We start from the raw sequence: 22,741 nt of genomic DNA, 5'->3' as shown, positions 1-22,741 counted from the left end.
TCGTTTGACAACTGTCAAACGACGACGCGTAAATGACAGGTCGTCTGCACAGTACGTCGGCAAACCCATTCAAATGAATGGGCAGATGTTTGCCGACGTATTGTAGCCCTATTTTCAGGCGTAAAACGAGGCATAATACGCCTCGTTTACGCATGAAAATAGGTCGTGTGAACCCAGCCTAACAATCAGAGGCTACGCGTTTCAACGCCGGACCGGCGTCTTCATCAGGCCAATCTAGATGCCTGATGAAGACGCCGGTCCGGCGTTGAAACGCGTAGCCTCTGATTGTTACAATTAAATACTTTCTCTTCATGCCTGTCTAAGTCTTCACATTGTTCAGTATAGCAGCGCCGTTGGTCCCCTTTTTTTTTTTACTCTATTAGGTTACAGGACAAATCATGGGGAATTCAGAGGCCTAGGAGCTCAAACACCATGTAATGGGCTCATTCGCTCTATTCTGCCCGATAATATCAATCCATAAAAAGAAAATTTGTGTTCATTACATTCAAAATCAGGCTGCTCTTTTTGCACCACTTTTTGAACAGACTGATCTCCGTTCCATATGACGATTCATCATTTCTTGCTATTAGATTTACCATATCATCTGCCTATTTTAAGATTGTATTACCTGCTGCTCCATCCGCTTTACATAGAAGGAATAACAGCGGGCTTAGGCTGCAGCACTGAGGGACCCGCATATTAGCCAAGCAAACCGAGGAGGTCAACGTTCCTGCCCTAACCACATTGTTCTGTTAAAAAATCTAAAACCCAGTCACACAGCCTGCTGGAGAGTCTCAGACCTGATAGCTTCCCCACTAGATCAGATCGTACAACAGTATTAAATGCTAAAGTCCAGACACAGCATCCTCACATATACAGGGTGGGCCATTTATATGGATACACCTAAATAAAATGGGAATGGTTGGTGATATTAACTTCCTGTTTGTGGCACATTAGTATATGGGAGGGGGGAAACTTTTCAAGTTGGGTGTTGACCATGGCGGCCATTTTGAAGTCGGCTATTTTGAAACCAACTTTAGTTTTTTCAATGGGAAGAGGGTCATGTGACACATCAAACTTATCGAGAATTTCACAAGAAAAACAATAGTGTGCTTGGTTTTAACGTTACTTTATTCTTTCATGAGTTATTTACAAGTTTCTGACCACTTATAAAATGTGTTCAAAGTGCTGCCCATTGTCTTGGATTGTCAATACAACCCTCTTCTCCCACTCTTCACACACTGATAGCAACACCGCAGAAGAAATGCTAGCACAGGCTTCCAGTGTGCGTAGTTTCAGTTGCTGCACATCTCGTATCTTCAGAGCATAGACAATTGCCTTCAGATGACCCCAAAGATAAAAGTCTAAGGGAGTCAGATCAGGAGGCATTTCTTCTGCGGTGTTGCTATCAGTGTGTGAAGAGTGGGAGAAGAGGGTTGCATTGACAATCCAACACAATGGGCAGCACTTTGAACACATTTTATAAGTGGTCAGAAACTTGTAAATAACTCATGAAAGAATAAAGTAACGTTAAAACCAAGCACACCATTGTTTTTCTTGTGAAATTCTCGATAAGTTTGATGTGTCACATGACCCTCTTCCCATTGAAAAAACTGAAGTTGGATACAAAATGTCCGACTTCAAAATGGCCGCCATGGTCAACACCCAGCTTGAAAAGTTTCCCCCCTCCCATATACTAATGTGCCACAAACAGGAAGTTAATATCACCAACCATTCCCATTTTATTTAGGTGTATCCATATAAATGGCCCACCCTGTAGATTCCCTCTGTACAGATTTTCTGACGCCATATGTGTCACCAAGGCAATCACATCCTCAGTCAAATTATTTTTTTTATTTGCAAACGGGAATTGATCCAACTGGCCATCATTATTATTGTTTATCCTTCTCACAAACAGCTTTTCAAAGCACTTAGCAATGTGAGAGCACTGGCACCGTAATCATAAAAAAGATCCTACTTTTCCCTTTGTAGGTACTGGAATGATCTCTGTTTCTTGAGGCAATTGGGGACAGGAACCAATTAGGGTAAGTCCACACGTAGCGTAATTACTATGGATTTTCTTCAACGGATTTTATAGCGGAAAATACGGAACATAATACAGTAGCAGCAAAATCCCATCCACATGTAGAATGAAAAACCAGCTGAAAAAACATTAATAAATTGATCTGCGGTGCGTTTTTGGTTTAAACCTCAGCATGGCAATTTGTGTTGCGGATTTGCTGGTTTTGTGTTGTGGGTTTTCCCCATTGAATTCAATAGGGAGGTAAAACCTGCAACAAATAGCAGATGTTATGATTTTTTGACGGAAAAACTGTGATTCTGCCGCAGAAATCGCAACTCAGAAAATGACTGGATTTACCTAGATCTCTATGCTCCTGCATCCAGCCCGGCCTCCAGGGATGACGTTTCATCCAATGTGACTGCTGCAGCCAATCACACGCGTCATTCCTGGAGTCCAGGCTGCGGGACATCAGAGGGACACGTCGCCATAGCTACAGGTGAGTATACACTTAAATAGGTTTTTTGAATCAGACATTCCGGCCGAAAAACTGCACCACAATTATACAAATGTACAAAGGATCTACGTCAGGATGTACCTTTACACAGCGAATCCGCCCTGTGTGAACATATCCTTAAAAATGCACACAGGTGTCGAACCTTGGGATGGATTTGATCAGGCCCAGCAGGTTTCTGTGTCTTGGCCCTTCTAAATATTCTCACAACCCCCTCCTCAGTATTTTTACATATTACCTTTCCCTCCATTTCCCTTACACCTATCGTTTCCCGATAATCAGATCTTTCAAATTCTAGGTAAAAATAATTAATTTGATCCAAAAGCATCCTAACAAAATATAACATCTTGTAGGTTTAGTTACATATTCATAAATTTGGTAGCACAGATTTTAAATGACATTGAAAAAATTATTCTAGGATTATTTTCCGAGCATCAGGATACTTCTGCTCAAGAGCAATGTCAACTGCAGCCTGTGGATGGATATATACAGTGGTTAAATTAATTAAGATTAAGAATACACACGACAGGTAAACAGGATGGAATGTTATAGTTAGTATTCCACATTTCCCATACAAACTTTTCCTACAATCTCCATGGCACTACTTGTTGTTCACCATAAAGCAGACACCACTGCCTTTGGTTTTCTCATTATGACACAAGTTAAAGGGGTTTCGCCATCACAGACATTTATGGCATATCCACAAGACATGGATATGAACATAGAAGTAAAAGGGAGTTCCGGAAACAGCCTATCACAGCGAGCTACACTGTTTCCAGAACTTGAAAGCTACTACACTGTTTTTGGAGCTCCCTTTCACTTATATAGGAGTCCTGGAAACAGCATATCAAAATGTGCTCGCCTGTTTCCAGAAAACCCGGCCACCTTATAACTCAGTGGCTTGAGGACAGCAGCAGAAGGTAGGTTGGGGATCAATGGGCCCTTTTTAGAGATCGGTGCGGGTCTCAGAGGTGGGAACCACAAGTATCAGACATTTAAGGCATGTCCTGTATATTCTATTGGAACATGCCGGTACTATATAAACAATCGCTAAAAAATTTCATCAATTGTAATCTGAGCAGTAATTTTTATCATAGCTTGATAACTTATTATATAATAATTATTATAGGTTTATAAAAATGACCTTTTTTATGCTTAGCTAGAAGGTACAAGGCAGGTATATTTCACATTGAATAAACAGTACTCCGTAAAGTGCTCCAGTTGGTACAATCGGTCACATAAAGTGTATATGCAGGTCCTTTTATATTTTGTAAATTACCCTTATTTAGGAAGTGTAGATACAATTGAAAAAAATACAAAAACACTGCTAGGGCTAGAGTTATTTACCTGTTTTTTTCTTTCTAAATATGAAACATTTGTAATGAAGAGAAAAACATTTAATTATTTTTTCAATTTTATCAGTTTTGAAGAGCTACTTAGTAGACAGATATAGAAATATTGAAGAAATTGACATCTTGAAATATTCACCAAATATCTAGCCTCACCATTCTCTTTTAACCCCTTAATGAACGCCGATTAGCCTTTTCACGGCGGTCATTAATGGGCTTTATTCTAGAGCGCCGCCATTCCACGGCGCTGCTGTAGAATAAAGTAAACAGAGCAGGGAGCCGTCAAATCTCCCTGCTCTCAGCTGCCAGAGGCAGCTGAGGGCTGGGGGCGTCCCTGCTCTGCCGGGTGAGATCGATATTAGTATCGATCTCACCCGTTTAACCCTTCAGATGCGGTGCACAATAGCGTTCACCGCATCTGAGTGGTTTTGGAGAGAGGGAGGGAGCTCCCTCTCATCCCACCGACACCCGGCAATAAAATCGCCGAGAGTCTGTGTCTTCTATGGCAGCCGGGGGTCTAATAAAGGCCCCCAGGTCTGCCTGTCATGAATGCCTGCTAGATCATGCCGCAGGCATGACCTAGCAGATGCCTGTCCGTTTTAAACGGACAGGCAGTAATACACTGCAATACAAAAGTATTGCAGTGTATTATAATAGCGATCGGAGGATAGTGAAGTCCCCTAGTGGGACTAGTATAAAAGTAAAAAAAGTTTAATAAAGTTAATTAAAAAAAAAGTTAAAAAAAAATAATTAAAAACCCACTTTTTCCCCTTACAAAATGCTTTACTATTAAAAAAAACTACAATAAAGCAAAAAAGTTACACATATTTGGTATCGCCGCATCCGTAACGACCCCGACTATAAAGCTGTTACATTATTTAACCCGCACTGTGAACGCCGTAAAAAATAAAATAAAAAACAATGGAAAAATTGCTGTTTTCTGTTAATCCTGACTTAAAAAAAATGTGATAAAAAGTGATCAAAAAGTCGCATCTACTCTCAAATGGTACCAATAAAAACTGCAAGTCGTCCCGCAAAAAAAAAAGACCTTATACAGCTATGCCGACGCAAAAATAAAAAAGTTATAGCTCTTCGAATGTGACAATGTAAAAATGTAAAAAATGGCTTGGACATTAGGGCCCAGAATGCAAGCAGGGGGAAGGGGTTAATTTATCCAATAGGATAATGAAAACATGTAGACATATTTATTACGGTTTCCGAGGTCTTGTTTTTCAATGTTAGTTTGACCATGCTGAGAAAAGAATCTTGTATTGATGGCAAATATTTCCAGCTGTGAGTACGTCTTCTGTAAAGCCCGAAGGCGCTCAATACATTAATTAACCAGAAATACAATGCTCTACTTTCCCACGTTTATGTAGTTATGGCTACTCCGCAATTGAGATTCCGCTCCTCTGTTATCTGCTATGCTATTTGAAAACTATATAAATGATGACATTATCACTTTTGTGGATGGAAGTATGAGTGCAATACTAAAAATGATGATATGCCAGAATTATCATTGATCTGTACACATTTCTGGGTTTGAAACGTTGAAAACTGACAGACTGTGGAAACAGCAGGGCGCTTGAATGACATTGACGATCTTATCAATGCGATGGAATAAACAGATGGGGAAAAACATATACTCAGCAGAGGTGGTAAAAAAGAAATTATGATTTGTTGGGTGAAAACTGAATTACAGTTCTAGCCAACAGCAATTGACTATTTAACTTTACCACTGTCTTTAAGTATTTTCAGCATCATGACTTATGAGGGTATGTTCACACATGCTATAAACGTCCCAAAAAACGGTTGAAAAATCGGAAGCACAACGCCTACAAACATCATTGATTTCAATGGGAAATATGGCGTTCTCTTCCGACAGGGCATTATTTTAAGCCTCATTTTCAAATAACGTTGCGCGTAAAAAGATGCCCTGTAAAAATAAGTTCTTGTCACTTCTTGAGCTGTTTTTTGAGCCGTTTGTCATTGACTCAATAGAAAAATAGCTTCAAAAACGGCCATAAAAAATGCCGCAAAAAACGCTAGTTGCTTAAAAAAAACGGTTCAAAATCAGGAGCTGTTTCCTCTTGAAAACAGCTCCATATTTTCAGCCGTTTTTTGTTAAGCGTGTGAACATACCCTTAGAGAAGTTCTGCAATGGTGACAGATATCTTTACACTAGGGCATCTATTTAATTCCCTAATAAAAATATGCCAACTCGTGCCAATGCAGCTGCTGAAAGGCACCCCTGAGCTACCATATAAAGGGCTGCACTACATGTTAAGTAGCACATTAGATAATTGGCCCAGAGATATCATGTTGCTGCATCCAAGACACCTTTCTTGATAAGGTAGCACTGGCTGCCTTACTTCTATTAGGCCCGAATCACACACAGAGATTTGATGCAGTTTTTGGTTCAGTTTTTTGAGCCAAACACAGGAGTGGACACCAATGAAATGAGATGTATCAGTCTTTTTTATACCTTTACTTGCTTTTGGATCCACTTCTGGCTTTAGCTAAAAACAAACAGCCAAAAACTGCATTTGTGATCCTAATCTTAAGGAATCTAGTAAATGCTCTGATTTGAAGAAGTCTGCAAAAATTACAGGTGGTCTCTAAGGAAACAAAATCACAGTATTTTATCTGCTGATAATCTAATATCCATTGCCAAAAGACATTAGATTGTAAGAAAATTTCCAACAGAAATTGGTTGGACCTGCCAATAGATATCTATAGTAATATACATTGTACTAAAATGTTGCTGCTGAGAATGGTTAGCTGTAATAGAGGCTGCAGGCTCGTCCATATGAGCGGCTGCCAGGACACACCTGCTTCCACAGAACTATTACATTTTCTTGGTACAACTCCCTAGATTCAGCACAAGGTTCTTTGATGCTGTATCAAAATCTGATTATCTGTGGTTTTTCATACGACTGTAGGTAAAATACCATGAAGTTCTACAAAGAAATGGTTAAATGATAAATTTAACTGTGCATCTACATTGAGTATTGAATGTGGATTTAGCAGGAGCTATAGGGATTAACGCAATTAAACGATCAACATATATTAACATATAGCTCCAAAATATATATGTTGGAGGCAAGCATGGAAATTAATCTATAATGATGTGTGTAACCCACCACCTCTAGAAAGAAACCTGGGCCTCAGTGTGTTAAATCCCTGTGTACATTTTATATGCTGGAAATGTTTACTATGTACCACCATAGGCGTTTCTACCAGAGTAACAAGCATAACAAGTTCTATGGGACCCAGCAGCTAAATGAGCCTATGTCCACTGTTAAAGGAGTACCACAAATGGTGAGCAGTTAGTGATCAATGTGGATAACAAATGAAAGTGAAAGAGACCATGAAAAAAAATTTAATGACGATTATATAGAGACCAAAGAAAGAAGGGTAAAAACATAGGTGACAGAGTAGTCACCAAGATTAGAGTCTGTGTTCACATTAGTGTTGCCCTTCCGTTGAGGGGTTCCGTCAGAGGTTTCCGTCGGGTTAACCCCTCAACGGAAAGGCAAAAGGAAACCTTAGGTTCCGTTTGCATCACCATTGATCTCAATGGTGACGGAAACGTTGCTAAAGGTTTCCATTTGTCACAGGGTTCCGTTGTTTGTGACGGAATCAATAGCGCAATCGACTGCGCTATTGATTCTGTCAAAACAACGGCACCCTGTCACAACGGTGACAAACAGAAACCTTTAGCAACGTTTCCGTTACCGTTGAGATCAATGGTGATGCGAACGGAACCTAAAGTTTCCGTTTGCCTCAGACGGAACTCCTCAACGGAAGGGCAACACTGATGTGACCAGCCCCTCACATGTCCTGAACCCACTTGCTGTAGAATTTGGTCTAGATGGAGTGGGGCCACAATTAAATTTAGCTATGGGGCCCCATTGTAATTGTTATATCTTTATGTGCCGCATTGGAATTCTAGTGGAATGTATCACCAATAGTTTTTTTTATTACTCATTAAATCCAGATAGTAAACCATATTCATTTTTTTAATCTTTTTTTTATTTTCTGATTATAGATTATTTTAATTTTATTTTCTTGCCTGAACAGCTGCTCCTCTCTACAAAAATATTCTTTGCAGCAGCCACATGGACCATAGGAACCTGTAGGCTGGTGATTACTAATTGACTTCTATAGTAGATTTTTCTAGGCATTTTGTGCGACCTGTATAGAGGTCATTGTGCCGGGAGGGGGAGAAGGGGAATTGTGACCATCACCTATTGTCAAGGGTGGATCCTGTGTTAACTATATAGAGGTGTTACCTTTCATTGTAATCCTAATAATGAGATGACTGCTGTGAAAAAACAGGAAATGTATCTACAGAAAAGGAATTGTCATTCTACTCACCTAAAGCTCCATGGTCAGAGAGAAAACTGCAAGTTGTCAGGATTTTTGTAATATACATAATGGACGTGGAAAATTAAAAAAAAACAACAAAAATTCTTAAAAAATGTTTAACATAAAAATTTGATTTAAACAATAGGTCATTTTCTGATGACACATTCCCTTTAAATTTCCATCCTAGTGATGAACCTACAGATGTGTCCTTTCTTATCTTTCCTCTTACCTTAACATATCCTCAGATGAATGAAGAGATGACCAGCATTGAAAAAAACAGGATTTTGCAGTACTCTGTCACGAGATGTCTATTCTATTTGTGTCTATGTGTGGCCACCCAGGGGTTGTGATGTGGTTTTGATGTGAGCTACAGCCAAGGGTATTGCTAGCATGTCGCGATATTGTATTGAATTGGTTTGGAGTCCTTAACCAAATTTAAGCAAAAGTAAGGGTGGAGACCAGTAGCGGATTAAGTAGACCCTGGGCTGTTACCCAAACTTGACTCTGGGCTGTTACCCAAACTTGGGTCCCCTTTCTTCACCGCCGCCCTGCCGCGCTGTGACTGTCATTAACACTACCTTTTTGTGCAAGCATTAACGAATGGGTGTTACGATTCCCCTTGTCAAAGGGCTGTGTCCCTACATACTGACAATATCACACTGTGCAGGGACACATCCTCCTGACAAGGAGAATGGTAACACCCATTAGTCTATCAGTCCTGGACTGCACAAAGACTTTTTGTGAAATACAAGGATTTCCTATAATAAACATGTCAGGAGAGGTGACAGATTCTCTATAAATCCAGTGACTCACAGGTGACGACGTCTCAGGTTCTCGTAGTTGTTTTCCTCTTTTCTTCTCCATCCATTCCAGACTTCTTGACTACTTCTTCCGGCCAAGACCCATTTCTGCAAAATTTGCCACTCAGATGTCTTCAGCTCCTCACTTTCCAACATTTCCACACCTATAAACAAAGATAAAATGATCATCGTGCAACACACTGTGCTAAATATAATAGTACCATACAGTGCGCCCTTGAATAAAATTGGGTCAAACACTATCAAGTAAAGCACCACATACACAGTGCCACCTGTACATGGTGCCATATACAGCCCCTATAGATAGAATCACACACACACCTCGGTAGATAGCGCCACACAGCCCCCCTGTAGATAGCGCCACACACATAGACCCTGTAGATAGCATCAGACACAGCCCCCTGTAGATAGCGCCACACATACCCCCTGTAGATTGTGCACCCCCCTATATATTGATACATTGCCCCCGAAAAGAAAATATATTGTACTTACCTTGCCCTGTTTCCGAGACAGAGAAGAGCACTGCACATCTTCCATGCGGGACGCTTGCGCAGACCAGCGTGATGCAGTGACGTCATCACGGCGGCCTGCGCAGGGAGTCTTCCCAGCACCTTCAGCCTATAGTATTCATTTGTATCTGCATCCTGAGGATGCAGATACAAGTGAAAGTGGCTGTCGCTAGCACCGAGGCCCCCTACGGTGCTAGCTATGCCACCGGGCATGAGGGGGGCTGTGCTGCCCAGCGGAACTGTCGGGCGGCCATGGGCTCCCTGGGAAGATCCGCCACTGGTGGACACGTCTGTATCTAGATATGGATCAGCTATATATCAGCTGAGAGTGTGTCTAGCTAGAGAATGCGATATTGGTTACTTCTGTTCATTATCTCAAAATACTACTGTTCCATTAGTGAATATTGCAGTGCTTAACCCCTGCCAATAATTCCAAGTAATAATTCTATGTTATCTGTGTGAAATGTCACATGAAAACGCTAATGAGATTATTTCCATTCCAGATTTCCTCAGGAGCTCAACATGGGGAAGCTCAGTTCCGAGGTGACGTGGAACTTATTTGCCCAGGATATGAAATATGCTTTGGAAGGTAAAAGTTGTATAACAATACGCAATTAGTGTGCAAACCGGCCTTATATTTTGTGTACCTACGCTTAGTGGTGATTTGTTGGTACATATATCATTGCAGTAGGCTTTTTCTTTTTTCCTGCATCGCACTAGCCAGAAGTCTTAAGTTTATAGTTCAATTTCAAGAGGAACTGGCACATTTCCCATCCACAATCTACATATTAGTGTAAGGTGTATTGCTGCTTTTATAACTTTCCTAGCTTCATGGAAGTCAAAACTGCCTAGTTCTTTAGCAATTTGGAAGTGGGGAGTTATATAATTACAGATTTCACATTCAGGAGTCTGGGAAAGCTGACTTATGTTCAGACAGGTTTCCACTAAAAATATGTAATTAGAATTAGCTAAAAAGAAACGTTAGGAACTTGACAGAGGAGGAGAGGGAGAGGACAACTCAAGGACTTATATATACTGTTGACTTTTTTCTTTGTAAATTAAGAAGGAAATGTGAGTTCAAATAAATAGTTGACAGTTAATTCCATTTTCATTGGATTTATTCTGTCTCTGGAAATAAGGCCGTATATATGGCAGCTGCAAGGTGTCTACTTTGGCAAGTTCTAAAATCGTTTTTAGCCTTTGGAATGGTTTAATGCAACACAATCTTATTCTAAATGTGTCATTGGTATTATTATATCCATAAGACAAGTATATTTTCCAGATCTAGACTTCTTAGGCGGAGTTCACACAGAGTTTTTTGCAGGAGGAAAATTCTGCCTCGAAATTCTGTTTAGAATTAGAATTTTTCCATCTATTAGAGACATAAGATCCTTTTCCTACCAGGAGTTGTTTGAATGTGGAGAGAGACGGTAAGGAGCTTGGTGGAACTACAAGGATAAGAATTACCATCCACACCCTCATTGGATTGCGGACTGTCCACTGCTTTTTTCTGGGAGAGAGTACATACTGAATGATATTGGACTGTTACCAGTGCCGTCTGAGCGGTAAACTTCACTGTACTTTATAGATTTTCCTCTGCCTGCAATCCATTTGCCACATTTTTCGCTGCGTTTTTCGCTCGCGCCCATTGAATGCTACGGGCAAAAACGTTGCGAAATACTCTGACCTGCCATTGACATCAATGGGAGGCAGAGAAAGAGGCGTAAACGCCCGAAGATAGGGCATGACGCTTCTTTTTAACACGAGGCGCGTTTTCCGACGCAGTTTCCGTGTCAAAAAACTCTGTGTGAACTGGCCCTTCCTTATAGGGGGAGAATGTACAAATTGCCTAACCAACAGTATAGGGTTTCAAGTTGTTGACAGCCTTGATCTTTTATAGTGCTAGCTTTTGATACAACAGGTGCAGGGAGATGAGAACACATTTATAGCAGAAAGTCCAGAGTAGATCTTTTCAGTCATCTATGAGGGTACACTTATTCACAATATGGAAGGTTTCTGAAGTAGTATGCAGCTTGCCTTTATTACTATTGTATTATCATGGATTGCATAGAAATATATGGACAAATGTCTAACATAAAAGGATTTCACAGATACAGAAAAAGTTTTCTCTTCTCTTTGTAAATCATTATGCTTTTGTAATACCTGCAGATAGGTTCTATAAATGATTGCTCTGCGGACATATACTGTATGTCAGTGCCTGGAAGAGCTCCCGGTAAGGGGCAGCAGATATGTTATATAGATCATTTTAGTTAAAAAACTGTTCCTGTGATAAACTATTCCACAGATTCACAACTCTAAAGCCGACCTCAGACAGATACTTACATGCTCCAGGTAAAAAGGATCAGGCAAGCTGACATCTAACATGCTGACCCCTTTTTCCTTGGACATCTGCTGCCGAAGAGACAATCGAGAGGCCCACATACACATAAGATCATCTGCAGATGCCATCGATATCGGTGGGTTTGAACAACCTTTCCCTCAGGTCTATGGCCAGCTCTACAGGAAAGAATACTTTATAAGTAAACAGCATTTCACAGTATTTCTCAAATATACTAACTATATATTTTTATACGTTGGTCATCCCCCACTCCCGTTAATAACGACACCTTATGGAGGAATAGAGTCAAATCTGCTCATCCTCCCTTATAATTGAGGTTCTCCACGCTCTTATTAATTATGTTGCCCTTTTTTTGCACTCTTTCCATTTCCAGATAATTATTTTCTGAGATTTTGCCCAGCAATGAACTACAGTACCTATTTCAAATGAGGCCACATTAATGGTTTTGTATAAGGGCAAGATCATGTCTCTGCCTGTAAACAAGAATATTCTGGCAAACACAGAAACATATTAAAAGTAATAGTGTCCTCTTTTTATTTTATGGATCCATATACTGAACCCAGAGCACACTAATAACGTCAGATGTGTTCTAGAAAAGATAGGAAATACAATCTAAGCCACAGAAGACATGACTTGTCTCCCATGTAAGCAGCCAGTCTGAGGTACAGACATTCTAATTGCTTGCAGTTAACAAGCAAGATTGATTGTCTGCTTGGCAAGTGAGATCCATTGGGTATACCAATTACGGTGTATCCTTCATACTTGTCATTGTTCTGGTAGTATTCGTGATGCAGTCATGTGATTGGATAGGTTCTTTGCAGGTACAAGGTCATTTCGGAGAAGCCTCCAATGTGGGTAAGCAGACGTTCGACTATATTTATAAATCGAGCGAACGTTAACTCTTTGCTGTCCTTTTTGTCTGTAAAGACAATTTTGATGTGCAGTGACATTAGATCACTTATTAGGTGTGTTGGTTCATGCAGCAAGGTGTGTTTTCGGTAATACATATACAGTAGCTCTGATATAATTTTTTTTTCTGTGATGCTAATGATGACAAGTTGTTGTTTTCACACAAGATCAAACAACACCTCAAGGGAGGTAGCATAAGAAAATACATCTCCTCTGAATTCTGAGAGAATAACAAAAATCAATCTAATCTGCTAAATATAGGATACTAGCGGGAGTTGCATCCCGGAAAGCCTTGGGCTTTGAGAAATACATTAAATGTGACAAGAATGTATCTTTATCTTAGCTACATTCCTGATCATTTGAATGTCAGGTAGTTCACTAGCGGAAACGGTCAATAACGTCAAATTCACATTTATCTGAATTACATTTGGTAATTATCATTAACAAATGTATCATGTTTTGCGCTGTCATCGGAAATATGCCTCTTGTGAGAGTAAGCGTTGTGGCGGCTGCATGAAGCTGTCGGCTGTCACTCGAAATCACCTGCAATCCTTAGCAAGATCATTTCTCATACTATGTTTTTAACAGCTGTCACATCTGGCCCTTATGTAATGCATTCTGTAGTCCAGGTAGTATTTTGGCTCAATCCCCTCACATGTAGACTTACCTGGTGGTTTCCATTAAACAATTCTAAACATAAAACCCTTTTTTTCAACCTGCCTGTTTGAAGTGGTGAAGGAACAAAATGATAAATATTATAATATTACATCCCTTATATAAAAAATATTTAAGATGGACTATACAAATTCAGTCACATCACCGTTCATTTCCGTTCCGGGGTTCCGTCGGAGGGTTCCGTTGGGTGAACCCCGCAACGGAAAGTCGACTCCGCTATTGATTCCGTCGGAAAACCAGAAACCAGCTGGAATGGTGATGGACGGAAAGCATTAGCGATGTTTCCGTCACCATTGAGATCAATGGTGACTGAAACGGAAGCTGTGCTGTCAGTTTCACTTTCCGTTGCGGGGTTCACCTTACGGAACCCTCCGACGGAACCCCGGAACGGAAATGAACGGTGATGTGAACAGGCCCTAAACGAGAGTTGATCATTCTCTTTATTTACCAACCCTTTTTTCATTCACCCAGTTACTGATATTAAGTGCAATATGGCAACATCATGCATGGCTGGTTTATGCATACTTCCTGTACCGTGACTAATATTATAACTACGAATCATGGCATTTAGTCATTGAATACCACTTTAAACATCATGTTTACCAAAAACCCACCTTGATGGGGAACCTCTAGATTTGTATCTTAAAAAAAAAATACTGATACCCCTCTCTTACATCGTATATAATACTCTTGGATGTATTACACTTGGGCCATGACATATAACTGGCTTTCTGTCATGTGGTAAAAAATAACTGGGGTGAAGTCTGATGAGATTGGGGGGTACTTCGCAATAATGTGCATGATGAAGTAGAGAAGAATTGTTATTTTATTGGAAAAAGAGAACATCTAGTCATGTGTTTTTTGTGCTACTGATGTTTTTGCTTTAATATACCATATCTTGCTGATCACTGGTTATTTTACTGCCTTGATCCCCACCAATCGCTACAATGAAGGGGCCACAGTAGTAAGGCAGCTAGATCCCTTTGGATTTTTACGCTGCCCAACACCCCTCCCCACCAAGACCTGTGCAGGCACTGCAACACAGCCCTATTTATTTTGAATAGGGCATCTAAGAAGATATAACAATGGGAAATTCAGCTTGTTTCCAGCATTCCCTTTCCTATACATAAGTTATTGTATTCTTGTTGCCATGTTAGTCAGAATGTAAAGGTACATGAGACATAGCACATATCTATTGTATCTAAAATAATCAAGTGTGGACTCTAAAATACATTCTTGAGCTGAAATGTAAGGCCTTTATTATAAGAAACCACTTAGAAAGAAGAAGGAATATAAGCTTGGGCCCATAACTGTAATCCGGGAATTTGGTTCTAGCTTAGCATCATTAGTTTCTCTGAAGAAAACACCGGATTTATTTTCATCATGGACATAAACATTGAGGGATTATTTGTGAACATTTTTCAAACAATTTCCTTAGTGTTCATCTGCTCAGAAGTCACAATGTCTAATATTGGGCTCACATGTTGCTCTGATGTACATAGGATATTCAATAGGATAACTATTTGCTTTTGATTTCTTATTCCTGTGAGTCATTGTTATAAGTCGTTACTATTATTTGTATTATTTTGTTGGATACTAAGGATCCGTCTAATAGGTGTGAAATGTAATATGGCTATTGCAGGCTATAAAAAAAGAGTTTTGGAGAAATGTCAGTTATAGATTTTCTCTCTAAATAAGTGCCCACTGCCCCATTTTTGTTAGAATCAGACCAAAGTTGAGGCATGTCCGGCGATGTCATTGGTGGAGTTTGCAGCTCATAGGCTCCTGTCAGAATATAGGGGTTCAGATCAGCCATCTCCCTGTGACCTTATAAACAGTGGCCTATGGTGGATGTGGCATTCAGAACTGGCATGAAGGAAAAGCTGGGTAGTACTTGTATCGGGTATACTGAACTCTCATGTGCACCCACTACTGCTATCCATGATGCTTCAGTCTTGTTTACTAATAGGAGAGTTGAAGCCGAGAGGAGTTCTTGAATTGTTGGTTTTCAAGGTTCTAAGGTCATTTTAGACTTTCATCAGATTGCAGAATGGCAGTTCCAAAGTGACTATGATCCATGTGAAAACCATGAGCATTACTTGCTCTCCCTTGTCTAGGATTTGCCATAAGCCCCTTAGGAATCAGTATGAAAGTAGAAAATGCTCTCTGCTACAAGAAAGGTGATTCCACTCAGAGTACATTAAGATCATCAGTGACACATCATTTTAGCATCAGTTTTCTGCATTCACATTGGCTTTCAAATCATATTGTTCAAGTCTATTGTTTGCCTTCATCAGGATTATAATAGAAATAATTGTTTACTATAGCCGTAGTAATCATTTTATAGACATTTTGATTTTATATATTATTGTGTTTATTGAATTTGTAGTTTTATTTATACAGAAACACAAATGCAAACACTATAATCTGACTATAAGTTCACACAGAGTTTTTTGACGAGTTTTTTTACGCGGAAACCGCGTCTGCAAACGCACCAAAAACTGGTCGAAATTGCCTCCCATTGATTTCAATAAGAAGCAGAGGCGTTTTTTTCCCGCGAGCAGTAAAAACGACTCGCTGCAAAAAGAAGAGACTTGCCCTATCTCCGGGGCGTTTATGCCTCTGACTTCCCATTGACACCAATGGGAGGCAGAGAAAGCGTATTTTGTGGCGTCTTTTGCCCACAGCTCTCAATAGCCAGGGGCGAACGACGCTGCGAAAATTTTCATGCAGGCAGAGCAAAATCTGCCTCAAACTGAATTTTGAGACAGATTTTCCGCCCGCAAAAGACCAAATTGGGAAAAAAGCTCTGGAATACAAGTTTACTAGCTATGAGCAATATGGGACAGATACCAGAGGTGGAGTAAAGAGCTCTAACCTTGTATGGTGGGGACTGGAGATCCCACACAGAAAATCTGCAGCAGAATCCCAAGAAAAACGCTGGTAAATCTGTCACAAAAATCAGCAGCACATAGTGCGGAAACGCTGCGGTTTTTAACACCGCGGTTTTACCTGAGGATTTAGTGTTAAACATTGGTTATAGCAAATTATATGTGCACCTGCGGATTTCCAGCATATTTTACTGTGATTCCGCTGCGTATATGCTGTAAAAACCACAACAAAACAAATCTGTTGTGGAATTTCTGATCCCCATTGAAGTCTATGGGCCAAACACGCAGCATCTCCGCACAGAACATGCAGCATAAATTGACATGCTGCGGAATTGAAAGTCGCACCACAAAATACTTTCCACACTACTTTTCTGCGTGTTTTTTTTTCTACAGCATGGGCATGAGATCCTGATACTGTAAATGCTACAGAATTTCCGCACAGAATTTGTTGCGAAAATTCCGCAGCGTTTACGCTACGTGGGAAACCAGCCGTATAGTTTTATGTTTGATTTGAAAGTTTGGCGTGTGGGAGAGTGGGGGATGAAGTGAATAGGGCAGACATGAGATCCATCTTGAATTTGTCAGTGTGAACTGGTGTTGTTTTGTTTGTTTGGTTTTATTTCAAGACATTATAAAGTATATGTTAGGTTATTGGTAAAACAGTCATTGCAGTTATTCAGCAGCACCAAGACACTTACACAAACTGTGCGATGTATGAACTGTGGAAACGTATATTTGACACTCTAGAGGGACAGGTGCCATGCGCCATATCTATCTAACAGCTGCACTATCTTTTCAGGCTGCTAATTTCACCTAAGACACTTTTAGAAGTTTGTCTCTCAAAATTAGTATTTCAGGAGAGTGGCGTAGGCTGGTTGTTAGTTGCAGCTGTGAGACATTATTAATTCATAGAGACACCAAAGTGGAGAACATTTTTAGAAAGTCAGAACTAACACTGAGCTTGTTTGAATAGTTTTTGGTTGCAAAGATGAGCTCTTTATTCTGTATAATGGGGCTGAGTCACGCCAGTCTTATCATTCTGCTCCGCTGGAGTAAGATGCGACAGAAGTCTGATCAGGGGAGACCGTGTTCAGTGACTGGCATGGGCCTCTACCTTGCTACGCCCCACAGAGGGAGATATATGCCAGCTGGCAGCTAGTGTAGATTTCCACTATAATTTATGCCAGATTTCTGGTCTAAATTATAATAAATTAAAGTGGACTACCCCATTTTGATAAGCGTATAGTGCCCAAAAGTCTAAATTTTCAAAAGAAATTGTGACTTTTGGGCCTTTTGCAACTTTTCTGTGCCAGAGCAGTGGCGTAGAAAGGTTGATAAATTTTCCCCAATGTGTTGTAACATTCCAATGTGTTATCAGTGGATTTCGATAGGAATGTTGAACTTACTGAGCTTTTGCTATGCACGAAAACAGTTAAATGACAATTTCAGCTCTATTATATTTGTTTATTGAAGTCATCACTGATATTATCCTGTTCCTAGCAACAGAATAATAAAATCTGCCACAGTATTGCCAAAAGAACTTGGGAAGATACTTACTCTATTGTTTGCACCAAGTCTTTGGCTATAGATAATGGTTACCTATATTATGTTAAACACATTATGTCATTGGCCAACTTCTCTTTATAATAATTTGAAAGGGCTATGACTAAGGGCACTCTGCATGCCTGAAACGCGTAAGTGGACTTTTGCACTATGTCCTGTTTGTATTTTACATATGTGCTGTCAAACACGATTTTATGGATATCCACTAGTGTTGGACTTCCTTATTCTTAACCAATAGGAAAAGTTGACCCACCTTGTGACATACTCAGTACACCTTATATTTTATTGATGCGGTTGGTTGGAAGCTTTTTATATCAACTGTAAAAGGGCTGGGGTAATAGCAGGGTTCATCGGCTAGTGTCACCCACTATTACTACACTACCGATCAAAAGTTTGGGGTCACCCAGACAATTTTGTGTTTTCCATGAAAACTCACACTTTTATATTTATCAAATGAGTTGCAAAATGACTAGAAAATACAGTCAAGACATTGACAAGGTTAGAAATAATGATTTTTATTTGAAATAATAATTTTATCCTTCAAACTTTGCTTTCGTCAAAGAATGCTCCTGTAATGATGGGGGTAGGGAAACAGACAAGTGAGCCCTAATCTACCCGCCACTCAGTCCCTGCCTACTTGCAACGACCCGCCCTAGGCGACGGGGTACAATTGGGCGACGGTCCCTACGCTCAATAAGTGCACGACAGACAAATAGACAAGGGTACAAAGAAGCTAAGGGAAATGGGGCAGTTGCCCACGGCAACATCGTGAGCAACTAGAGTGGTGAACGAGCCGAGTCAAACCAGGAGTGTACGAGGTACCAAACGCAGAGCAGGAGAGTAGTGAACAAGCCGAGTCAAACCAGGAGTGTACGAGGTACCAAACGCAGAGCAGGAGAGTAGTCAGTAAGCCAGGGTCAGTATGAAGCAGGGACAAATAGTTCAAGAAGCTGCAGCAGGGCCAGGAAACCAAACGAGAAGAATCACAAGCAAGGAGGAACAGGAAAGGCAGGTATAAATAGACAGAGGGCGGGAGCTAGCTCTGTCTGGCCAGGCTGTGATAGGCTCTCCCACTCCTAAGCCTGCCACCCTGAGTGGTGGAAGATGGAGTCAGTCTCACAGACATAGAAGCAGGTGCAGACTGATTACCTATGGGCGTTGACAAGCTGTGCCTGGCAGATCCTTTACAGCTCCATTTGCAGCAATTCCAGCATTGCAGACCTTTGGCATTCTAGCTGTTAATTTGCTGAGGTAATCGGGAGAAATTTCACCCCATGCTTCCAGAATCCCCTCCCAAAAGTTGGATTGGCTTGATGGGCACTTACTGCGTACCATACGGTCAAGCTGCTCCCACAACAGCTCTATGGGGTTGAGATCTGGTGACTGCGCTGGCCATTCCATTACAGATAGAATACCAGCTGCCTGCTTCTTCCCTAAATAGTTCTTGCATAATTTGGAGGTGTGCTTTGCGTCATTGTCCTGTTGTAGGATGAAATTGTCTCCAATCAAGCGCTGTCCACAGGGTATGGCATGGCGTTGCAAAATGGAGTGATAGCCTTCCTTATTCAAAATCCATTATACCTTGTACAAATCTCCCACTTTACCAGCACCAAAGCAACCCTCGACCATCACATTACCTCCACCATGCTTGACAGATGGCTTCAGACACTCTTCCAGCATCTTTTCAGTTGTTCTGCGTCTCACAAATGTTCTTCTGTGTGATCCAAACACCTCAAACTTCGATTTGTCTGTCCATAACACTTTTTTCCAATCTTCCTCTGTCCAATGTCTGTGTGCTTTTGCCCATATTAATCTTTTCCTTTTATTAGGCAGTCTCAGATATGGCTTTTTCTTTGCCACTCTGCCCTGAAGGCCAGCATCCTGGAGTCGCCTCTTCACTGTAGACATTGACACTGGCGTTTTGCGGGTACTATTTAATGAAGCTGCCAGTTGAGGACCTGTGAGGCGTCTAGTTCTCAAACTAGAGACTCTAATGTACTTGTCTTGATGCTCAGTTGTGCAGCGGGGCCTCCTACTTCTCTTTCTACTCTGGTTAGAGCCTGTTTGTGCTGTCCTCTGAAGGGAGTAGTATACAACGTTGTAGGAAATCTACAGTTTCTTGGCAATTTCTCGCATGGAATAGCCTTCATTTCTTAGAACAAGAATAGACTGTCGAGTTTCACATGAAAGCTCTCTTTTCTAGCCATTTTGAGAGTTTAATCTAACCCACAAATGTAATGCTCCAGATTCTCAACTAGCTCAAAGGAAGGTCAGTTTTATAGCTCCTCTAAACAGCAAAACTGTTTACAGCGGTGCTAACATAATTGCAAAAGGGTTTTCAAGTGTTTTCTAATCATCCATTAGCCTTCTAACACAGTTAGCAAACACAATGTACCATTAGAACACTGGAGTGATGGTTGCTGGAAATGGGCCTCTATACACCTATGTAGATATTGCATTAAAAACCAGACGTTTGCAGCTAGAATAGTCATTTAGCACATTAACAATGTATAGAGTGTATTTCTGATTAATTTAATGTTATGTTCATTGAAAAAAACTGTGCTTTTCTTTCAAAAATAAGGAAATTTCTAAGTGACCCTAAACTTTTGAACGGTAGTGTACCTCCTTTATAATCAGGGTCACTATGGTTATGCCTAGTTCCCCTACCTTTCCTTTATACTAACGTCGCGCTAATTGCTTTTGCTGCTACTTAAGTGAATAAGACCGTACAGTAAATAAAGGTAATATTTATTAACATACAGTAATCACTCTTATATATAAAATACAGTAATCTCAGTACAGTATAAACATGGTATTACAATCCTAATCTATACCGCCAGCCACTTACCTAAACATACATAGAAGTTACGTTACAATACAATACACATAAGTTACTTGTAATTCTCACATGCTCACTATCGCTGTCCCACTCCCTCCTAATATAACTGTCCCTGTACTCTAAGGGTTAATCAGGTAAAGGATTAACAATGGGAAGGGTTAAAGGTTTCAAGGGTTAACCAGGGATACAACAGGGGATGCACAGGTCAGCAAGGGATTAACTCCGGGACTGCAAGGGCTAGTAAGGGTTAACTCAGGAACTCGGGCAGCAATGGGTTAACTTCAGGGACAGCAAGGGTCAACTTCAGGGACAGCAAGGATTAACTTCAGGGACAGCAAGGGTTAACCTCAGGGACAGCAAGGGTTACTCAGGGACAGCAAGGGTTAACAGGGACAGACAGGAAGAGTTTAAAGTGTAGCTGTGGCTACACTATGATACTCAGCGTTTGGTGGTGCAGGGGAGCAGAATCAGGAGCCGGAGCAGGTTCACAGGGTAGGAGACCACAGGACACGTGAGCTGACGGTGTTGTGGTGAGGTAGTTTCTGCTGCTGAGCGTACCGACGCAGGGCTATTTAACCCTACCGGTTTGCTCGCAGCTGGAGATGAGTGGCGCTCGCCCCCGGCTAACATGGGTTGGCATGGTGATAATGTATCACCGGCCGACTCATGAGTGCCCCGCGTAATCCCATGAGACCATCCATGCGCGCGGGAAATTTGAAATGGAGACAGGAGATCAACAGTATCTCCTGTCTCCATTGCTACCAAACAGAGCAGGACAATACTAATTGTCCTGCTTTATTTATACTGTATTCATGACCAGCCCTGGCTCATGAGACACATATGTATAATATACACACATATATATCTATATAAATAAAATACACACACATATATATGTTATGTGTAGGTATATATATATATATATATATATATATATATATATATATATACAGTGAAGGAAATAAGTATTTGATCCCTTGCTGATTTTGTAAGTTTGCCCACTGTCAAAGACATGAACAGTCTAGAATTTTTAGGCTAGGTTAATTTTACCAGTGAGAGAACCAGTGAAAAAACAGAAAATCACATTGTCAAAATTATATATATTTATTTGCATTGTGCACAGAGAAATAAGTATTTGATCCCTTTGGCAAACAAGACTTAATACTTGGTGGCAAACCCCTTGTTGGCAAGCACAGCAGTCAGACGTTTTTTGTAGTTGATGATGAGGTTTGCACACATGTTAGATGGAATTTTGGCCCACTCCTCTTTGCAGATCATCTGTAAATCATTAAGATTTCGAGGCTGTCGCTTGGCAACTCGGATCTTCAGCTCCCTCCATAAGTTTTCGATGGGATTAAGGTCTGGAGACTGTCTAGGCCACTCCATGACCTTAATGTGCTTCTTTTTGAGCCACTCCTTTGTTGCCTTGGCTGTATGTTTCGGGTCATTGTCGTGCCGGAAGACCCAGCCACGAGCCATTTTTAATGTCCTGGTTGAGGGAAGGAGGTCGTCACTCAGGATTTGACGGTACAATACTCCATCCATTCTCCCATTGATGTGGTGAAGTAGTCCTGTGCCCTTAGCAGAGAAGCACCCCCAAAACATAATGTTTCCACCTCAATGCTTGACAGTGGGGACGGTGTTCTTTGGGTCATAGGCAGCATTTCTCTTCCTCCAAACACGGCGAGTTGAGTTAATGCCAAAGAGCTCAATTTTAGTCTCATCTGACCACAGCACCTTTTCCCAATCACTCTCAGAATTATTCAGATGTTCATTTGCAAACTTCAGACGGGCCTGTACATGTGCCTTCTTGAGCAGGGGGACCTTGCGGGCACTGCAGGATTTTAATCCATTACGGCGTAATGTGTTACCAATGGTTTTCTTGGTGACTGTGGTCCCAGCTGCCTTGAGATCATTAACAAGT

At 40.8% G+C, this 22,741-nt stretch overlaps 1 protein-coding gene across 1 annotated transcript in view; it reads left to right on the top strand.

Annotated features, from left to right (window-relative positions):
• Positions 1–22,741, top strand: part of UNC13C (unc-13 homolog C) — a 520,481-nt gene that overhangs the window by 368,528 nt on the left and 129,212 nt on the right. Inside the window, exon 20 of the mRNA XM_075857981.1 lies at positions 10,085–10,170. Within this exon, the coding sequence (XP_075714096.1) occupies positions 10,085–10,170 (86 nt within the window). The remainder of the gene's footprint in view (positions 1–10,084; positions 10,171–22,741) is intronic.

This window comes from Rhinoderma darwinii, chromosome 3 (assembly GCF_050947455.1).
Source record: "Rhinoderma darwinii isolate aRhiDar2 chromosome 3, aRhiDar2.hap1, whole genome shotgun sequence".
NCBI lineage: Eukaryota > Metazoa > Chordata > Amphibia > Anura > Rhinodermatidae > Rhinoderma > Rhinoderma darwinii.
The sequence above is the reverse complement of the archived record's forward strand: the minus strand, read 5'-3'. Positions and strand labels throughout refer to the sequence as shown.